Source organism: Cornus florida, unplaced genomic scaffold (assembly GCF_030987335.1).
Source record: "Cornus florida cultivar Cherokee Brave unplaced genomic scaffold, ASM3098733v1 CherokeeBrave_3.0.0_Hap2_Chr11, whole genome shotgun sequence".
Classification (NCBI taxonomy): Eukaryota; Viridiplantae; Streptophyta; class Magnoliopsida; order Cornales; family Cornaceae; genus Cornus; species Cornus florida.
Genome location: NW_026775581.1, coordinates 140,160,189 through 140,182,709, shown reverse-complemented (window position 1 = coordinate 140,182,709; position 22,521 = coordinate 140,160,189). Strand labels below are relative to the sequence as shown.

The 22,521-nt window shown below is 37.4% G+C and overlaps 1 protein-coding gene across 4 annotated transcripts in view; it reads right to left on the bottom strand.

Annotated features, from left to right (window-relative positions):
• Nucleotides 1–785: 785 nt before the first annotated feature.
• LOC132286960 (ATP-dependent DNA helicase At3g02060, chloroplastic) overlaps nt 786–22,521 on the bottom strand; it is a 117,541-nt gene continuing 95,805 nt past the window's right edge. For 3 of the 4 annotated variants that reach the window (XM_059789404.1, XM_059789405.1, XM_059789403.1), the window contains 5 exons: nt 19,812–19,985; nt 19,502–19,546; nt 3,144–3,500; nt 1,272–1,667; nt 786–1,164 (listed from right to left, as the gene is read on the bottom strand). In XM_059789404.1, the coding sequence (XP_059645387.1) occupies nt 1,566–1,667; nt 3,144–3,500; nt 19,502–19,546; nt 19,812–19,985 (678 nt within the window). In that variant the 3' untranslated portion in view covers nt 786–1,164; nt 1,272–1,565. The remainder of the gene's footprint in view (nt 1,165–1,271; nt 1,668–3,143; nt 3,501–19,501; nt 19,547–19,811; nt 19,986–22,521) is intronic. The other variant, XM_059789406.1, reaches the window with a different exon arrangement.

Sequence of the window (22,521 nt, the reverse complement as noted above, 5' to 3'; positions counted from 1 at the left end):
GGGCTGGACCAGCCCGTCCCAACTTACAGCCCTACGCAAGATAGCCAAGACGATTATGCCAAAGTATAAAAATCAAGGGGTCATAGCACTTCTGGTACATTATAACACTTCAAGTGCCTGCACTTCTGGGTGCATCATAACACTTACTTTAGGTGATTGCACTTCTGGTGCATCACTACATGTGATTCAATTGCTCTTATAGTTGTTGAATACAACGCAAAAGTGAGCAGGAAGTTTTTCTAATACATGTTTCTGGCATGAAACAATAGATGTAGTAGTGCAGAAATAGACAACATTACTTTTATTTATAGTCTCAATATAGTATCTATTACGATGTATATCTTCTAAACTCAACATATTTCTTCTTGATCTGGTTAAGTGCAAATCATCATCAATATATAATTTTGTTCCACATGGTAACAAAATATTAACTTTTCCGGAGCCTTCAATCATGTCTGCAGGACTTGATATTGTATTTACACTAGCTTCTAATGTTATAAGAGAAAAATATTTGCTATCTCGAAAGATAGTGTGTGTTGTTGCACTATCGGCTAAACATACATCTTCACCATATTTCTTGGACTTAAGTCAATTCAATTGCCAGATCCATGCCTCTTCATACATGCAAATTTAAAATTGATTACTTCCAAAAAGAAATATGGAATAGTCAAGAGTGTTAACTTGGTTAAGCTACCCAGTCATCTTTTTTGATAGTGAATGCTGTTAATGCAAAAACATTACGCATCCTGAGAGCATTTAGCTTGCTAAATTAGCGGGAAGGTAACTAAACCAAATACGTACAAGACCTTAAACTTAAAAGAGGAAAACTACAACATATACTTGCTGACATTTTTGTTTGCATAGTCACGCTCAAAAAGGACAAAGCTATGGTTTGTACGGAACTATACAACAAATTGCAGTATGACAAAAAAAACCTTTACGCAGTAAATATTCAATCAGATAATAAAAAAGTGATAGTAAAAGCTTTCAACATAAAAATTTTATGAGGAAGGAGATAATTCCTTCCAATTTCAGAAACTAGATCTTCAGAACACCACATGCTATGAAACATGTTCAACAGTCTTCTAGGATGTAGCTGTTACTTCGTAGTGGAAATAAAAATGTGCTGAAGAAGCTGATGCAGGCATCTTCATATCGAAAATCCTGCACATTAGAGTTATAGTCTATGACAGAGAGAGATACTTGATATGATCCATGCATATTATTCTGATATGAGATAGAGGTAATTAAATTGAGTTTGCATAGCTTACCATGAAATGATTTGTGCATTGGACAACTGTATTATTCTTCTGATCAGATGCTGTCTACCACAGGTAGAGTTGTAGTCTCAAATATCAATAAATTGTGTCAATTGTATTCGACTTAAATTTGTATGATCTATCCAAAGGCATCGTCAGCTCAGAGACAATGGAGGGTGAACACAAGCAGCTTCTATGACAGAAAGATTCTTAGTTTTTATGATGGACCCACTCAACGCAAGTATATCATCTTGATGTATGGGTGCTGTACTGAGTTCATCAAAAAGGTTATGTCTATAGAGAGCATTAGTATTTTATAAGGGCTGGTAGTGATGCATGAAGTTCGGCCAAGCACTGAAAGATCCAATTGAGCAGCTGTTCTCTTGGTAGTTCCAAAAGAAGTTCTGCCTGCAAGATTGAAAAGAGGCAATATATGGGAGATAAGTAAGAACAGCCTGAAAGTTCTCAACTCTATGGAAGGTGAATAAAAGGTGTGCCAAAATCACTTTTCTTTAGTGAAAAACTTGTTTATAGAACTCAAGGACCAAAATACAAGTTGGGGATTTTCATGACCCGAAAAAAAAAAATAAAATAAAAAATTATAATAATAATAAAAAGCAGCAATAGACACTATCAATGCAGCCACTGTGTGCAAAATAATATCAAAGTTCAGTTTGTTGGAGTGGAGCGAGACCTAGAGCTTCTCTGGTCTGCTGTCTGGCAATGCAGAATAAGCTTTTAACCTTTGAAAATCTAAAGAAGAGGGGGCTGCCTTTAGTGTCTATCTGTCATAACTGCATGAACTCAGCCGATGATGTAGATCATCTTACCGTAAATTGTCCGTTTGCTAAAGCAATTAGGCAATGGTTGTCTGATGTCCTAGGGTGGAATATGCCTCAAGTCAGTTCGTTGATTCAATTGGCTGATTGGTTTGTCACCAAAGGGATTAAGCATAAGGCCCAAAAACGTATTTGTGCAACTGCTATTTGGTATGTGTGGAATGAGAGGAATTTGCGATTGCATCAGGAGGGTCGAAGAACTGCTATGGAAATTGCTAGAGCTATTTGTGGAGAGGTCCTAATGTTGTCTGGGATGGAGATGGGAGAGTTGTGCTCTGAGTCTCTATCTAATTGATACTTGTACCTGTTTGATTAAATGTGTTTATTCTCTAGTTGTCAGTAGACAACTTGTTTCCAAGGGATGCCTTGCTGATGATTTGTAATTTTTGTTATATCTATAGAAATTTTCCACTTTACCCAGGAAAAAAAAAAAAAAAAATATCAAAGTTCAGATTTGTTTTTAGTCTTTTGTCCCAACATATGGGTAGGTGGATCATGTGATAAATGAATACAGACAAAGATAGTAAGATACAGGGATGGAAAACAATATGGGACCCTTCTTGCATCATACTGTGCTCAGAATGAAAATTTGTTGCTAAAAATTTCGAAGACAAATTAATGACACTAGAAGATTTTAAATTGCTAAAATAATATTTGAAACCTAGTTTATGAATTCGAATTCAAATTAAAAGTGACCTTTCACTGGCTTTGTTCAATTAAAATAAGTGAAAACTAAGCACAGCCTATTGAAAATTTTGACCCATTTCAAATATATATTTTTAAGAAGTGAATCACTCTCACATTATAGAAAACCCACACTAAAGAAACCGCCAAGACTTCCAAAATCCAGCAATTAACAGGTCTATCAGAAATCAGATGAGCAGTCAAGTAGTGGCATCGCATGTCTCCTATATGTGTACTCTTTGGAAGCTCATGGAGCAAGTATGTGGAATATCCAGGTGAACTGGCTAACATTACAACCATCCATCATAAAAGCAGACATCTACAACGTAATTATAAATAACGTGCATATACTTTTTAATACCTTAATCTGGTCGTTCTCAAAAACCAGAGAATTTCGGTGAACATCAGAAGCCATTGAATCCTTGATCAGCTTGAAAACCTTTTTACTCATGCTTGTTTTCATGCCGACCATCTTTCCTGAAGCATATATTCTGGTAATCCCTAGATCTGCTGCCATTCTCTTCACATAAAGTTTCTTCAGTAGAATTTCCATGGAGTAAGGCTCCTTTCCATATTGGCGGCGTAGATTCTCTGTAAATTGCATCAAACTCCAGATGTCTTTTTCAGCAGCTTTTTCAGCTTCATTAATTATTTCCATGGGATTCTCCAGATAATTTATGTACTCAGAAGGGAGATGAGGATTTATATTCATATCGAGCTGGCATAAAAAAAAATGAGAACAGATGATAGTAACTAATTGACTGTTGATTTACGGTACAGTAGGGTAGATTACTAGATTCTACATGTCCATTTACATATTTTATATATCTGAGAATTTAACTATGCTCTTAATTTTATATTGAGACTCTCTCTCTCTCTATATATATATCTAACTTCATGTATGTGTGTTTACATGAAGAAAAGTGATGAGTCCAGGAAAGTTGCCATTCCACATTCCCACTCTGGATAGCTGAACCAAATAGTTACAGTACTACTGTTTTTGAAAAGGCAACTAGAAATTTTATAGAAGATACGGAACAAATACAAGAAAAACAAACGAACTCTACTTCTAAAGCAAAAAGGCCCACAAATAAAGAAGCTAGAAACTACCAAATAGAAAAAGGGAGGAGGAAAAACCAATATTTACAAACAGTTACAAAGCCTTGGGGAGGATAAAGTGTCACCCATAAAAACTAAAGAATGCTCGTTTAGCTAAAGAACCTATTAGGAAGTTGAGTCGTGTTGGCATATTCCTCATCAAAATAGCATTGTAATGTGTCAAGTGTCATTGAGCTGTTTGTGGACACAGTTGAAGACATGGCAGACACGGAATCTAAGAGATCACGGAATACTCAAAACACACATTTAGGTTACAAGTAATAGGACTATATGTTATGACAAATGCAGCAAAATAAAAACAAATCACGAAACACGACATAAAAGTAATTACGTCACACAAAGAACACAAAGATTAAACGTGGTTTGACACAAGTTGTGTCTACGTCCACGGTGAAGATCCGGCAAAATTTTTCACTATGTGAAAATCAGAAGATTACAAGTTTCAGTTCCCAAACCCTAACTTAGGGGTGCAACGTGGGCCTGCCCAACCCGAACCCGACCTCAACCCGGCTGTCCTGGTCAACCCATTTTCCTTTTTTTTTTTTCCCCCCAAAAGCAGGTAGGCCTACAGTTTTTATTCTTTTCCTGTTTGAATTTAATTTCAAGATAATTTTAAAAATAGTGTTAATATATATGAAAACCATGATTTATGGAATGACTTACCATATTAGTAGAGATTTGATTATGCTATAGAATATGCTGTGATTTGATTTAGTTTCCTTTCTTCAAATATGAGTATGTGCTCTTTTTTATCTATAAATACTAGAGCTGTGAATGAGTGATTCATCTCATTCAAGCCTTTACACAATTCTCACCTTCTTCTTTTTATATTTCTACTTGGTATCACGGCAACACCTTTCCACACCTTTCAGCAGCCTTACTACTTGTGCGATAATCACCTTAGGCTGTTTGTGACATCGTGTGACGTTGCCTACACATGTTTTTTTTTTTTTTTTTGTGTTACAGTCTTGTGATCGAAAAAAGGTATTTTTAAGTTTCACAATTTCTTTTTTACTCTTCTAGGGTTGGGTAAACTGGGATAGTTGGTCTCCAACACCTAGAAGGGTTTGGGTAAAAAAAAAATTTTAGTCCACAAAGAGGATCCGGATATTAAGGAGGAGGCTGTCTGGCTATATGTAAGTAGGCATCGCTCCTTAAAAAAAAGTATGTATTTGGATTTTTCGGGAATGGTCTGAGGAGACATTGTTATTATTTATGGTTTGAGGAGACCCTTTGATTTATTAACAAATTTTGTGGCGTTTTTGGAGGGTTTTTATTTATTTATTTATTTATTTTTTTGTTGTGTGATAGATTATGGCAGATTCAGGGTCCTCGACAATTAATTCTTTTGGTTCAAGTTCTGTGGGTGGTGGTGCCATTTTTTTCCACCAACTCATCAGAAAATCCAGGACTTCAAATCACCACAGTGAAGTTGGATGGTTCCAACTATTTGATTTGGGCACACAGTCTACCAAAATGTTCATTGGTGGCAAAAGCAAGATTGGCTATATTACTGGTTCTAAGAAAGAGCTAACTGAGTCTGAGAAGGCATATCCACAGTAGTTTGCAGATAACGCTATGGTTATGTCTTGGCTAGTCAATTCGATGCAACCAAACATAACTGTTGGCTATATGTTTATAAAGACTGCTAAGCAGATTTGGGATTCAGTTCAACGCACTTATTCTCAGAGGCAGAATAATGCACGAATTTTCCAGCTGGGGCGAGATATCACTAGGATTTCTCAGGGTGACTTGACAATTTCAGGTTACATCGCCAAGCTTCGTTCTATTTGGGAGGAGATGTCACATTATAATTCCTTCCACTCTTGGAAGGATCCAGATTATGCAGTGTTATATGTACGGATTATGGAGAAAAATCAAGTTTCAGTTTCTTGCCAAACGACGAGTTTAAGTATGCTTGTGTTCATTTATTGGGCTTATTTTCATTCCCTATTCTTGAGGATGCATACTCCTATGCGTTGTCAGATGAGAGCCGCTAGACTCATCCATGAAGTGTAGCTTCTGTTGATCGTTCTACTATGGCAGTTCGGGTTCCCAACCTTTCAAGAATTACACCATCCCAGTCAATTCAGAGCTCTACCACCAGTCCTCTGGGACGACAATGTGGACGATGTGAACATTGCGGAAAAATTGGTCGCATCAAATCTTCTTGTTATGCTCTACATGGATGCCCACCGCAACATAAACAACAACCTCGATCCTCTGCACATTCTGTTACACAACCAGTCTTGTTGTCAACTCCTGACAACTCTGCATCTAAATCTTCTACCACAGTCACCTTAACTCAAGCTTGATTTGGACAAGTTCAAACAATTCTTCAACTAAATGAAGACATCATCTCAGCCAACCTCCACTTATGCCCACTCAGGCACTATTGCGTCTGCACATAGCATATCTACATCTTCAACACCATGGATCATTGATTCTGGTGCTTAAGACAATATGACTGGTATGTCCTTATTTTTCTAATCTTATAGTATCTGCTTGCCGATGGCAATCAGTAACTCTTTTACTAACTTTGTCAGATACATTCATGTTCCACAATTGACTACAAATCTTAAATATGTTAGTAGCGTCACCAAACAATTAAATTGTAGTGTAACGCTCTTTCCCTCTCATTGTATTTTTCAAGATTTGGTGTCGAAACGGATGATTGGCAGTGGGCATGAAGTGGACGGTCTATACCTGTTGGATGCTCCTTTGTCACCTCAAGCACATTCAGCTTCATTTTCTAATTTTGTTTCATCTAATAAAGCCCAGCTTATGCGTTGGCATATGCGCTTAGGACATATTTCTTTCGGTTATTTAAAACATTTATTTCTTTATTTTGTAACGTGGCAGTGTCAGATTTATCCTGTGAGACATATCACATGGCTAAACATGTTTGTTCCAATTATCCTGCTAGTAGTAATAAATCTACTTTAACACCTTTTGATCTTGTTCATTCAGATGTGTGGGATCCTGGTCCAGTTATTTCTAGACTTGGATTTTGATATTTTGTGTTGTTCATTGATGATCATAGTCGTGTTACATGGGTTTATCTTATGAAAACAAAAAAGGAGGTGTACATAATTTTTAAAATTTTTATGACAATAGTTCAGACTCAATATGGTCGTACCATTAAAAAATTCAAATCTGACAAGGGTACGGAGTACACTTATGGGGAGGTACAACGGTTATATACATAATTTGGGATTGAGCATCAGATGGCGAATGTTAAAACTCCTCAACAGAATAGCCATTATGAGAGAAAGAATCGCCACATCCTTGACTTAGCCAGAGCAATCTGCAATGGCATGAATGTTCCCCAGTCATTTTGGGGAGATGCAGTTCTTACAGCTGTTTACATCATTAATAGGACTTCTTCTAGAGTTCTTAACTTTTCAACTCCACTCTCAATCTTACATCCCAATTTATCTCTTTTTTTTATTCCTCTACGAGTCTTCGGGGGTGTGCGCTTTGTTCAGTAGTTGGGGTAGACTCGTACAAAGCTTGACCCCAAGGCTTTGAAGTGTGTATTTTTGGGCTATTCTCACTCTCAAAAAGGTTATAGGTGTTACCATCCTCCTAGTCGTCGGCGGTTTATATCCATGGATGTTTCTTTTTTTGAGCATACACCATGCCACAGTGGTTCAATTGGTTCTTAAAGTGAATGGTTCCCTTTGAATATAATGGATGATCACCTTCTTCCATCTTTAACTCCTCTACCGTTACATGTTTCGTCTTTTATGATTCCTCCTCGTGATACCCCTCCAGCAACGGGAATTGTTCCTTTTCCACAGGTTTATAGTTGGAGACAATAGGTACAAGCTTCTACTCCCACGATCAACTGCCCTGTTCCTTCTGCACCAGCTCCGCCTTCTCAAGCTATTGTTTCGCTTGATGATTGCCTCATTGCTCTTCGAAAGGGTAAACGTTCTTGTACATATCGTATTTCTAATTTTGCTTCTGATTGTGCTCTCTCACCCTCCTATCGGAGTTTTCTTGTTTCTGTTGCCTCGGTTCCTCTTTCTTCTAGTGTTGAAGATGCACTAGCACAACCTCAATGGCGTGATGCTATGACAGAAGAACTACAAGCACTTGAGAAAAACCAGACTTGGGACATTGTTAGGCGCTGAATGTTATATATTTTAGCCCCTTTATTCGTATGTTTTATTCTCTTAATAATAGTTTATTTGTGATTTTACATTGTTTTATTGTTTTTATTTATTTCAGGGCTTTAATTGTAAAATCAGTCAAGACCAGTAATTCTGAGCTTTACAAGATGACTTTTCGTGGGGACCGAGCAATGTTGAAGATCCAAGTCTAATTATACTTAGAAAATAGTCTAAAGAAGCTACAAGTTGATGAGAATGGAAAGAAGAAGAAAAGGAAAAATCCTTCTCCAAAAAGGAAACTTTGCCAAAGTTGGTAACTTAAACCCGTTTTGGTAATCTGTCTGTATCTCTCTCCTCGAGTGTCAAAACAGCTAAATTCCCACGTTGGTTGATAGGAAATTCAATGAGCTACAATTTTGTGTTTCACGAGCTTTCCCTAAAACAACTGTTTACCTTGTCAAAATTGGCCTAGAAGTCTACACGAATTTTGGGAGTCCTTATTCGATAGAATTTCTATGCATGTCTCTTATATGAAAAAGGGAACTATAGGGCTGATATTTTATTATTTAAAGGGGGTCCTCTACAACATTGGATGAGACAGAGGAGTTTGAGGCTGAGATCAGAGAGGAGAAGCAGTCAGAAGAAAGAAGGGATCAATCCATGGCGGTGAAGATGTCTTCCTCAACCATGAAGAATTCCACCCCAGTCATGCTTGACTAAACGCTTTGCTAGGGTTGTGATGTAGCCCTAGCTTAGCACCCTGGTTTGATTGTATTTAATTATTGGAGAATAATTTCTATCATGCATGATTGTGTAATCTATAGGGTTTTTAATTGAATTTTCAATAAGAATCGGTTTTAGAGTTTTAATTCAATTACAAATATTTTTCTATCTTGTCTTAGATATTTTGATCTTATGATTGAACACAACTCATTCACTTCTTGTAGTTGTGAATGAGATGATTACACAATGGTTTTTATCTGAATATAGTGTTAGAGATTTGATGGATTATGCCTAGAAAAGATAGACCATGCTACACCCTAGAATAAAGTAGTTAGGTAGATGGTTTATACCAATCGAAGATAGTCCATGCTTAGCTTTAAATTATATTATTTTCTAGCTGAATTAATATGTGCTTGTAGCCATGATTAATTCCCCATGCATGTTATATGATATATCTCCAATAAATTGATGCAATTAACTGGTGGTGCGGCGTTAGTGGTGAAGTCATACCCCTAGTCCTCTCTCTCTATTTTCTACATCATATTTAATCATTGTTCTTTAGTTTATTTTATTTTTCTACTTAGTTAATTTAGAATTAATCATCACAGTTCGATTATCCTACTTTCAAGTTAATTTTGGAATTTAAGAAATCCGTTGACAAACTTAATTTACACAAGTCCCTTGGGTATGACACCCTTACAAGTAAACCCTATCTGCAAAGATTCGTGCACTTGCGAGTGGTACATATAAATCTCACAACAGACGTGGTTTCGCTTCTTATTGGACGAAAGGCTGTGATTGTCGTTGGGTGTTTGCAGTTAAGTATAATCCAGATGGGTCAGTTGCTCGTTACAAGGCCCGTTTGGTTGCCAAGGGTTATGCTCAGACTTATGGCAGAGACTATCAAGAGACTTTTGCCCCTATTGCCAAGATGAATACCATTCGTGTATTATTTTCTGTTGCTGCGATTCAATCTTGGCCTCTATTTCAGTTAGATGTCAAGAATGCCTTTCTCAATGGTGATTTGCAAGAGGAGGTGTACATCGCTCCTCCTCCGGGCTTTCGTTCTCCCGCTCATTCTGGTATGGTCTGTCGTCTTCGTCGTTCTCTGTATGGCCTCAAGTAGTCTCCTCAAGCTTAGTTTGATCGCTATGGCACTGCCATGCTTAAGTTTGGTTTCCATCAAACTATAACTGATCTTACCTTATTTTTACGTCATTCAGGCAGTAAGACAGTTGCTCTCATTGTGTATGTCGATGATATTGTTCTTACGGGAGATGATACTATCGGAATAGCTACTATCAGAATTGCTGAGGTTAAGAGCTATCTTGGCCGTCAGTTTGAGATTATGGATCTTGGTCCCCTACGGTACTTCTTGGGCATTGAGGTGGCTTGCTCCAAGGCTAGCATTTTCATCTCTCAACGCAAGTATGTTCTTGACTTGCTTTCTACTTCTGGTCAACTTGGCGCTCGTCCTGCTGATACTTCAATTGAGCAGAATCATCGGTTGGTTGATTCTGAGGCGGAAGTTGTTGTCAGATGTTCGTCAGTATCAACGACTTATGGGGAAGCTCATTTATTTATCCATGACTCGAACTGACATTGCTTATGGCTTATGCCATGAGTGTCGTGAGTCAATTCATGCACTTTCCTCGTACCCCTCACCTTGATGCAGCTATTCGGATCCTTCGCTACTTAAAAGGGTGTCCGGGCTGTGGTATTTTGTTTGCCAATCATGGTCACTTTAAGTTGAGGCTTGAACAGATGTTAATTATGCGGTAACAATTTCAGATAGGAGGTTAACTTCGGGGTATTGTACCACTATTGGTGGTAACTTGGTTACTTGGCGTAGTAAGAAGCAGGATGTTGTCTCTCGATCTAGTGTAGAGGTAAAGTATAGGGCTATGGCTCTTGGGGTATGTGAGTTGCTATGGCTGAAAACTTTGATGATATACTTGTGCCTTCCAATGTTTCTTCCATTCTCACTCTACTACGACAACAAGTTTGCAATTAGCATAGCAGCAAATCCCATTCAGCATGACAGGACTAAGCATATAGAGGTGGACCCTCACTTCATTCGAGAGAAGATCATCTCCGGTCAAATTTGCACAAGCTCTCAACAACTTGCAAACATTCTTACAAAGGGCGTTTGGAAGATTGTGTTTGAGAATGATTGTCCACGTTGGGCGTTTCAGATATCCACGCACCAACTTTTTTTTGATTAGTAAAAAATATATTAGAAAAACGTTTAAAAGGGGAACGCGTCCACGCGTCCCTAATACAGGAAGAAAAAATGTCTAAAGACCAATAGAATCCAAGAGATCAAAGAAATCATCAATCGAGGAGCATGCATTTCCTCTTACATAAAGACGATTCTTTTCCTTCAAATGATCTGTTATTCCTCTCACGCCACAAACACCACTAGACACAATGTGGAACAATCTTCCAATAATCATGAGCTTGTTCTTTAACTGGACACCTTTTCTAAGCGTCAATCAATTGTGAGGAGTGCTTAGGCATTACCCAGAAAACGCCAAACATGCAAAAAATAAAACTCCAACAATCATACGCCACAGGACAATGCAAAAGGATGTGATCCACGGATTCACTATCAGCTTTATATAAACAACACCAATTAAAAATGATGTTGCCTCTCTTTCTAAAATTGTCAAATGTCAAAATCTTTTCCAATGTGACAGTCCAAACGAAGAATGCGATTCGAAGAGGAGCTTTAGAACACCAAACAGACTTCCAAGGGAACTCAGGACCAACGAAATTGGACAAACAGAAGAACATAGATCGAACGCCATACCGACCATGAGCTAAAGGAACCTATAAAATATCATCACACCCTCTGCTAACATCCTTTTGCCTATACAACGTATCCAAAAAAACACAAGCTTCCTTTATTTCCCAATCCTGAAAGGGCTGCCTAAACCGCACATCCCCACGTAACTCCATTGTTATCAAGTTGATAACAATCAATCACGTAGACATGCTTATTGGTTGCAACACTGTAAAGTCTAGGAAAGGAGTAAGACAGCAACTGATCGCCGCACCAAAGGTCCTCCCAAAAACGAACATGTCTGCCATCACGAACTTTGAATCTAACATGTGTGGAGAAAACATCCCAGCCCTTCCGAATGAATTTCCACACACCAACGCCTCTCGTAATAGTGACTGGAAGAGATGCCCAGCCCCCACTCTCCTCACCAAAACGACACGAGACAACTCTTCTCCACTGACGATGACGTTCCCTTCCAAATCTCCATAACCACTTTCCCAAAAAAACACGATTAAAAGGAACAATTTTTCGAATGCCTAACCCACCTACCCTCAACGGTTGGCAGACTTGATCCCAATTAACAAGATGGTACTTAAACTCCTCGCCCCTTCCATCCCAGAGAAAATCCCTCTCAATTTTTTCAATCCTTTCAGCAACAGAGCATGGAATTTGAAACAAAGATAAAAAATAGGTAGGAAGGGATGAGAGAGTACTCTTAATGAGTGTAACTCCCCCCCCCCCCCCCCCCCCCCTAGATAGATACTGCTTTTTCCATCCTGTTAATCTTTTCTCATATCTATTAATCACTAGATCCCAATTCCCAACTCGTGTAGAAGAAACTCCCAAAGGCAATCCTAAGTACGGAAGAGGAAAAGTACCAACTCCACACCCTAGGACAGCAACTAAGGAGGAAATATCTGGGACATCCCCCATTGGGACAAGCACACTCTTTCCGACATTAATTTTTAACCCAGAAACCGCTTGGAAGCAAGCAAGAATGCACCTCAGATATCTGAGTTGAGAAACTTCAGCATCACAAAATACCAAAGTATCATTTGGCAAACAACAAATAGGAAATCTGCATCTCATGTTCAACATCTCTACCAACTCTGAACCCCCTGATGTAACCCAAATCTTCCACTTTTCTCATTAACCTGCTCAGATATCCACGCACCAACTTGAGAGGGAGTGTTAGCATATATGATAGCCACGATTTATGGAATGACTCATCATATTAGCAAATATTTGATTATGCTATAGAATATGCTGCGATTTGATTTAGATTTGATTTAGTTTTCTTTCTTGTAATATGAGCATGTGCTCTTTTTTATCTATAAATACTAGAGTTGTGAATGGGTGATTCATCCCATTTAAGCTTTTACACAATTCTCTCCTCCTCTTTATATTTCTACTGATAGCAAATTTGTTTTTTTTGGAATGACGGCTTGCACCAGTTGGACTATTTCTTATCATTGCAAAGGCACCAGTTGGACTATTTCCTATCATTGCAAAGGCATGCACTGACATTTTTTTCTGTTTTAATTTGTTTGACATTAAAAAGGCAAAACATGCATATATCTTTTGTATGTATTACTTAAAATTGAAATTTTATAAACACATAACAAGGAAGACAAAAGTACCCAAAAAAAAAAAAAAAAACTGAAACACTACTAATGAATAAATTAACAATCTCTGGCATCTTACCAACACTACGACTGAAAGCATGAAAAACTATAAATAAAAGCATGAGTTTTCCTCTCCTACCTAATTAAATGCTATGAGGAAAAAAAAAAAAAAAAAAAAAAAAAAAACCTAATTGACACAATATGTAAGTATATGTATATGTATGTATATATATATATATATATATATATATATATATATATATATATATATATAAAGGAAAAGCTATAACAACAAATTATTAATTTTTTTAATACAAGCACTTATGAAAAATCTAATCAATAATTTGCCGAAATTATAATAGAAAAACCCATATCCTATGTAATTATCTCTTAATAGTAGAGAGATATTCATCTATATTTGGGATGGGTGAGAGAGAAATCCTTGAGGTTGAGGAAGAGAGAGAGAACAACTGAAAGAGGGAGACAAATCAAACGTGGTCTGGTTAGAGATAGAAAGAGTTCAGGCGGTGAAAGACGCAGATGTTTGGCTAGAGAGAAAGGGTCCAGGCTAGAAATCCGCACCATAATATGAAATCTCATCCTTGTAGTCTCCGCCGTCGTTGGAACCCTCATCCTCATATTCTCCACCGTCGTACTAATGGCAGTGATCATTTGTGGGGTGGCGACTACTTCTCTGAACGGCAATGTTCTCTTTTTTTTTTTGGTCTCTAAACACAGATCTAGGGTTAAAAAGGGAAAAAAAATAAAAATTTAAATACCCAATTCGGGTTGGGCTTGGGTTAGAACTATTCTAACTTGAGGCCAACCCGAATTAGGCCTGGCTGAACACTGTTCAGTCCGAACCCAACCCAAAGTTCTAAAATTGGGAGCCCAACCCAAAATATTTTGGGTTGGGTTCGGGTTGGGCTGGGCTAGCCCGCCTAACTTGCACCCCTACCCTAGCTCTCGGTCTCACTATCTTTTCTGCGATTTCCAGTCTCTCAATATCCCATTCTAAACCCTAAATGCCCTTAGATTATCAATCTACAAGAGAGTACTAAACAGGGACCACGACCCGCAAGAAAAAATAGGTCAAAAAAAATATTTCAGGCCCACACAAAGCTCAACATCTGGTCACGTTGAACCAAATTCGGGCCACAACATCACACTATAGTATGACCTTAATTTAACTTTTTTTTTTTTTTTCTCTTAGTTAGGGTATAAAATGTGGAAGTTGGATTTTCAAAATTAAGTAATATTAACTGTTTTTCAAAAACTAGATTATGTAGGAAACAACACCTGCCAATTGAAGTATAGATTGATCGAGGTGTTGCTTAGAAAGCGAGACTTGTCTAGAAGGTGTTGATCTATGCATCGATCAATCAAAATTGTCGAATGCAGATTTTAGAAACTCTCTTAAATTAGAGTTTCAGTAGGTTTTGACTACTTAACATGTTTGGGACTCTTATATTGGCTATAAATATGTATAATGTTGGCTTCCCGAATTTGGGGTCGGGTCGCGTTGTAACCCGCTTACGACCCGTTGGATGGTTCAGGGGCTTGACCCCGAGGAAATATTTTGACTCGGTTTTTGCTCATGGGTCGTGAACCCTAATTAGTCTCTTGTAGCCCGATATATAAGAGTGCTTAGGGTTTGGAGTGGTAAGAGAGAGAGACTGAAATTCGTACAGTAAAAGAGTTAGGGGCTGAAAACTTTTAATTTCTGATTTTACACATAGTGAAGATTTTCGCCGAATCTCCACCATGGACGTAGGTTGTTGCCGAACCACGTATAAATCTTTATGTTCTTTGTATGTTGTGTTTACTTTTCTGTCGTGATTCTTGATTCTATCTAGGGTTCGCTGCGTTTGTTGTAACAATATGGAATTATGGCCAGCCTAGGAGTATAAAGAGAATAGAGAGAACAAGAGTAAGATCTTTAGATTTATTTTTTGTTCTAGAGAGAGATTCCATTCATAATCAAACTAGGATTCACACGAATCCTAGTTTTATTCAATTTAGATCTTATTATTCAACCGATAAAAGAAGAGAAGAGAGGATTCAGGAGGTGTGGATGCTGCAGACAAGCGGACAAATGGTCTAAGACTATCAATGGTGACTGAAGGTTTGGTGTTCATCGGTGTCTAGAGGTAACTAGGGGTTCAAGGATGATTGAACTGGTACCTAGTTGTAATCTCTTTTATGATAGTGGATTGCACCTTACCGGACTAGGTCCTGCTGTTTTTTCCTTCTGAAGGTTTTCCATGTAAAAATTATGTGCTCCTGTTAGCAGATATGATAGTCACGATTTATGGAATGACTTACCATATTAGAAAAGATTTGATAGCCACGAATCATGGCATAGTATATGCCATAGAATATGATGTGATTTGATTTAATTTCTTTTCTTGTAATACAAGCATGTGCTCTTTTTATCTATAAATACTAAAATTGTGAATGAATGATTAATCTTATTCAAGCCTTTATACAATTCTCTCATTCTTTTTATATTTCTACTTAGTATCAGAGCTAGGGTGGTCCGACTGCAATGAGGGCATTATGAGTTTGGCACCACCCTTTCAGGAATGGTCTAAGGTGACATCGCCCATCCGGGAGGTGTTGGGTAGGCGCGGTGGTTCAACCTTAATGAGGGTGCTGCAAGTTTGGCACCACCCATTCAAAAATGGTATGAGGAGATATAGTTGTTTCTTTTTTATGGTTTGAGGAGACATTGTTGATTCTTTTATCTACATTGTTTAAACATATGTATAAAGGGGAATGGTCTGAGGAGACATTGTTGATTCTTCCACCTACATCTTTTAAACATGTGTATGAAGGGAAATGGTCTGACGAGACATTGTTAGTTGTTTACGGTTTAAGGAGACAAGATTGGTTGTTTATGGTTTTAGGAGACATTGTTGATTGTTTATGGTCTGAGGAGACATTTTTGACTTGTTGATCGACACTTCATTTGATAGAAAATCATCGCTAGTCAGATTTGCACTCAACTTGTAGATTTTGAAGAAAGGTGCTAGCAAGACCGTGTTTGAAGATGCATTGTAAAAGTTGAGCGTCTCAGATATCCACACACCAACTCCCGAGTGTTAGCAAATATGATAGTCACGATTTATGGAATGACTTACCAGATTAGTAGAGATTTGATAGCCATGAATCACGGCATAGAATATGCCATAGAATATAATGTGATTTGATTTAATTTCCTTTCTTGTAATATGAGCATGCACTCTTTTTATCTATAAATACTAGAGCTGTGAATAAGTGATTAATCTCATTCAAGCCTTTACACAATTCTCTCCCTTTTCTTCTATATTATATTTCTACTGTTCCTACTCTTCTTTTCTTTGCCTCTTTTTTTTTTTTTTTTTTTTTTTTTTTTTTTTTTTAAATAAAATAAAATAAAAATCCATTACCCTTGGTTGTGATTTAATTTCTTAAATTTGGAAATTGGATCTTCCTTGATAATGAAACATCACATAAAACTGATTGGAATTAAGTTGTATCTATTGGAATTCAAATAGTTGGTTTAAAAGTTAAAAAATATACCTAATCACCCCCCCCCCCCCCCTCCTCCTCCTCCTCCTCCTCCTATAGGTCTAATTTTCCGTGTAGTCTGACGTGTTAAGAGCCTTGGGCAACGGTCCTATGTTTTTGTCAGTTCCACTTTCTTATTGGCTTCCATCTAAAATCTGTCTCCAATGAAGAAAAGAAATCCAAAATCTCTTTAGGTGATTATAGCACCATAGGTGATGAGATCGCAATGTAAACCATCTTACCAACATGTTGGAATAACCCTCTCAATCAAATAACAATGCATTTAATTTCAAGGGCAGAGACACCTTTCAGAAACCTTCCAAAAGGACTTAGATCTCAGTCTCTATTGCATAACTCTACCTGCTGGCCCTAGAGAATGTGAAAATGCAAGCTCAGTCTCTATCGCAAAACATCACATTAAACTTTAACTTTCTCAGTCACGAATCCAGTCACGGGGAACACACTTAAAATGCAAACTCGAGACACATATGTCAAATCTATCAAGATTAGTGAAAAATGGCATTCCTTTGAACCCTTCAGTAACCAAATTTGAAAGAGAAGCCATGAACTGAGATTACCCCCAAGCTTTTCAATAGATGATTTGTTATCTACAGTAGCTCTGTAAATAATTTCGATCTTACTCCATAAAACGATCCTGATTCCACAAAGCAGCAAAGTTCTGGTTCTCTCTGCCTTCCCAAAACCTTGAAAGAAGTTCAAGTGAGGAATGGATTGCGATAGGGGTCAACAGATCACCCAACAAATGCCAAGGAGAACAAGAGAACAAAAGGATGGTTGCCTAATTAATCATATCCCTTCTACACAAGTCACAATAATTCGTACTAAGAACTTTATTTATTGGGTGTTTTAGCCTGAAAGCTAAAAAAATGAAAAATTTAGATGAAAAAGAACCGCTAGACTTTTGACACGATGAAAGATATACGTAATAAAGAAGGGGGAGAAGAGAAGAAAGCTCAAATCTATTCCCGAACTTTCAAATATCATAAAAAAGAATACGAAATTTTGATGACTCCACAAAGTCAGAAATAGGGTCTCTAGAAGCTGACAATACAAAAAAGATGATGAAAAGAGTCTTTGAATGCATGTCTCCCCCCACATACATCCTTCCATAAACGAACCTTAGATCCTGTTGTTTTTTAGAGAGAAAAGTTCTAAGTATTTTTCATCTTAATATGTCTACATCTTGTACAAGTATATATAGGAAATAGGGAAAACTATACAAGGAAAAAAAGTCTAAAACAAAACCCTAGAATCTGCTCCTCATCTGCTTCTAACTCACAACGATCATAATAATCAAATCCCTAAAAGAAAGGACCTAAAGCAATTATTAATCAAATCTGTAAAATAAAGGAGCTAAATATGGCAGTAAATATAGAAAGTCTAAGGCTGGAAGATCAGCTGTTTAAGGCTACTATTAGCTGTCACAACTAACATCTTCCAACAGATCCATTTCAAATGCTGAACATAATATGATTTGAGAAATTGGGTGCTACTGAGAAAAAGTTTTCCAAGGATGAAGTGAGTCCCCCTCAAAGCTAAGTTAGCTTACCAACCTCCTGCAAACCATACTCACTTTTGACATAACTGAGACTGTCTAATCAGTTGGTTGTATCTGTACAAGTGTGTATAACAAATAACATGTAAAATATAATAAGATGGACATATAAAACCTATAATATAGGTACAGATGTAATATATTACTCTAGATCATTTCCTAGATATCTTTTGAAGGTTATCTGACAATATAATTGCCATATATTCAACATTTGTATTCATCTAAGAAGGCTAGTATTTGGCACAACAATTTTCTAAGGACCTTCCACATTCATCTCCGTGGTTGCCACCTTACCAATTCTGACACCTCAATTTTGACACTACCCACACCATGATTCTCAGTCATGAAAACAAAAATAAAACTAAGAAATAAAAAATTCAGGTACACCACATGCACGTGAAAAGATTTTCTCCTTCCCCGTCTCTCATCTCTAAGAAATCTTGACCTAAATCTTGGCTAAGAATTAATAGGAAAGATTTGGGTAGTGAGGAGGGCGTCACAATGGGTCTTATCGGTCTGATGTGATGAGATGGTGGTTATTTGCCAGAGGCTGTTGAAAGTTGCTATGTTTCTGCAGTTGGGAAATGAGGACTAATTACTTTTGCAAGAAAGCATAGCAGTTGCAGAATTGGGGTTGATTGCTTTCTCAAGATAGAAAAAATGAAGAAACACACACAGCGAGAGAGAAGAAAGAAGAAGCTGGTGCATTAATGTCCATCCCAGTAGTACTTCAATCACATCCTCATGGCTCTAAAGAAGAGCAAAGAGTCGAGGCATTGATTTTTTCTTTTTTCCTGAAAATCAACTGTAAGTTGAAATACAGGCAGCCACCAGGCCTTAATTCAAGACAATAAAAACTGAATTTTACTAATGAGGTACTACTAGGGGAAGAGGAAGATCAAAGTTAAAATGGGTAGAGTTAGTAAGGAAGGATATGATAGCATGTGGACTGATTGGGCTATGGCCTTCAATAGAGCAGAATGAAAACATAGGATTTATGTAGCGGACCCCAAGTAGTTGGGAAAAAGGTTTGGTTGTTGTAGTTGTTGAAACTATGCCTGTTTAAAACCTGGACACAATGTACAGAGTTAGCTGGTCTATTGGCTTCCCAAACAGCTCCAAAACCTTGGTTCGCATGTTATAAACTGCAATATCCTGTACATGCTAACATTAAATTTTAAAGATGGTTTGTTTTTCCTTATACTGTGTCGAAGAAAATACCTGTACTGATTGGTACGGAACTGAAATGACACGATGCTCTTCAACCTGGATTTTAAATAAAACCCATTTTAACTTTAAAAAAAGAATGAAAAACAGTAAGGGAACAGCAAGTCAAAATAGTCGTACTACAAAAATTGGAAAACAGTTCAAGGCTTACAATAAGAAGATAATAATAAGACAAAATGGCCAGCAACCATTCTCTTATGTTTAGACACTTCAACAAGTGATTCACAAAACACATCGAACTAGATTGCATCTATTGCATGACAATTAAGAGTTAATGAAAAGAGGATCACAAACAATAACTTACCTTAGACAAGCTCTCAAAGAGCATTTCAAAGAAGAGGTCAATTCCCACATTTCCAACATCCCCTGTTTGCTGCTCACCAAAGATATTACCAAAGCCTCTTATAGCCATGTCTCGTTCTGCAAGCTGGAAACCTTGACCAAGATCACAGCACTCTTCTAGAGCCGCAAGCCTCTCCTAAAGTGCCAAAACCCAGAGTATTACTTTACGCAACATAAGGAACAGCAAATTATTACCTAAAATAAACATGAACAACTGCATCTAGAAAACTGGGAATCACCTACAGTTGGCCTCAATTAGAAAATGCGTAAAACACAAGGGTAAAAGAACAGCTACCTCATCATCATCACTCTTGCCATGGTCTATTTAAATGTGATCGGCCACATGAATTCTCTTTTTTCATTTTTTTTTTCATTATAAGTTATGTCTCCTATTATATCTATTTATTAAGGTCTTTTTTTCACTACTTCATCCCAAGTTAGCTTTCATCAACTTTTTTGCCTTGTCCCTTCTATTTTAGAACACCAACAGTTGGCCTAAAATCAGAAAAGGGTAAAATACAAGGGTAAAAGAACAGCTACCTCATCATCATCACTCTTGCCATGGTCCATCTAAATGTGATCGGCCACATGAATTCTCTTTTTTCATTTTTTTTTTTTTTCTATTATAAGTTATGTCTCCTATTATATCAATTATTAAGGTCATCCCAAGTTAGTTTTGATCTCTACTTTTTTGCCTCTTACCTTCTGATAGGGAAAAATAAACTTAACCTACTTGACCTAACGATAGAGGCAACTAAGTGTTGACCAGCCGCCAGACCTCTTCAACTTTCGAACGATGATATTTTCATTGGATAAGAATGATAATATTTCATTATTAAGGATGATGAAATATGATATGGTTCAATAGGGTAAAGAAAACCTTGGCACAATTTGAGGAAGTCAAAAGGGTTAAATCATATCCCCGACAAATCTGGCAACAAGCGGATCTCCTCTGATCCCGCAAATGAACTGAGGGAGAACAACTATAAGAATGAGATCCTACCGGTCAATAAAGGTACGACAAAAAACAATTATTAAATCCCTACCTTTCTTTTAGACCTCCGGTGACCGACTTGATCGTCGTAGAGCTCTTGGCAGGCACCATACTGGTGCCGTCAATATTCATCGACCTTCTATTCTCTTCTTTGCAGGAAAACGATGTCGTATCGGACCGCGTGGTTTCTCCCCCAACACCTTCTATTTTAACTACATGGTGTATAGATATGGATTTGGTACTGATCCTCAGTGCAAAAATACTTTTATAGAAAGACCTTTTCAATTTCCCCAGGTATGGTTTAAACTCTAGTTCTAATGTTCCTATACATATCCTTAATCTTTGTTCTATTACCTTCTCCATAGTTTCAGAGTGTGACTCCTTAACTTAATTCCTTTGTAGTTCTCACAATTTTGTATATCCCCTATACTGCAATAAACTAGTACAATAATATTATTTCTCCATTCATTTGGCATCATCCCATATTTCAAAATCTTATTGAATAATTTTGTTAGGTATTCAATTCTCACACTTTCAATGTTTTCAAGCTTCCATCAGTTTTATCAGGTCCTATAGATTTATTTCTTCTGTTTTTGTAAATTATCTTCTCTAGTTTATGTTGAGAGAGAGAGAGAGAGTGAGAGAATATATGAAAACGTATATCTTATTGAGTTAGTAATACAATAATACAATGGCGTTTATATAGGAGAAGCTACGGGAGTAAGTGAGTAGAGAACAAGTAAACCCTATATATGGTAATGAGGGGTAGGTGACAACTCATAGAATACTAAATGTACACGTGTGACAACTCATAGAATACTATATAACAATCCCCCTTAAGCTGGAGGGTAAATGTCAATAACTCCCAGCTTGCTACATATGGAATCAATAGAGTTCTTGGGAAGCGCCTTAGTTAAGATGTCTACTAGCTGTCTACCAGAAGGAACAAAAGGTGTAACAATCTCATTCGAGTCAACTTCAGATCGAATAAAATAGCAATCTACTTCAATGTGTTTAGTCCTCTCATGGTAGACTGGATTGCTAGCAATATGAATAACTACCTGGTTGTCACAATGGAGAGGAATTGTGTACTGGATTGAAATCCCAAGTTCCTGTAAAAGAGTTTTTAACTAAGTAAGTTCACAGGCAGTGTGTGCCATGGCACGATACTCTGCTTCAGCATTGGAACGAGCCACAATTGACTGTTTCTTACTCCTACAAGTTACTAGATTTCCTCCTACGAAAGTACAGTAACCCGTGGTGGACCGTTGATCAGAAGAAGAACCGGCCCAATTTGCATCAGTGTATCCCTCAATCCGAAGATGTCCAGAAGATCGATAAAGCAGACCACGTCCCGGAGCACCCTTGAGATACTTCAAGATGCGTACAACTGCCTCCTTGTAAGGTACTCGAGGACTGGTCATGAACTGGCTCACAAGACTGACTGCATAGGAGATGTTTGGACGAGTGATTGTGAGGTAAATAAGTTTACCTAAAAGTCTCCTATACATCTCTGGATCATCGAGTGGGTCACCATCATCCACCTTAAGTTTTACATTAGTCTTTTTTTTTTTTTTTTTTTTTTTTTTTTTTTTTTTTTTTTTTTTTTCATAATTGTGTTTTACATTAGTCCCCATGGGTGTAGCTAGAGGTTTCGAACCAAGATGTCCAGTATCTT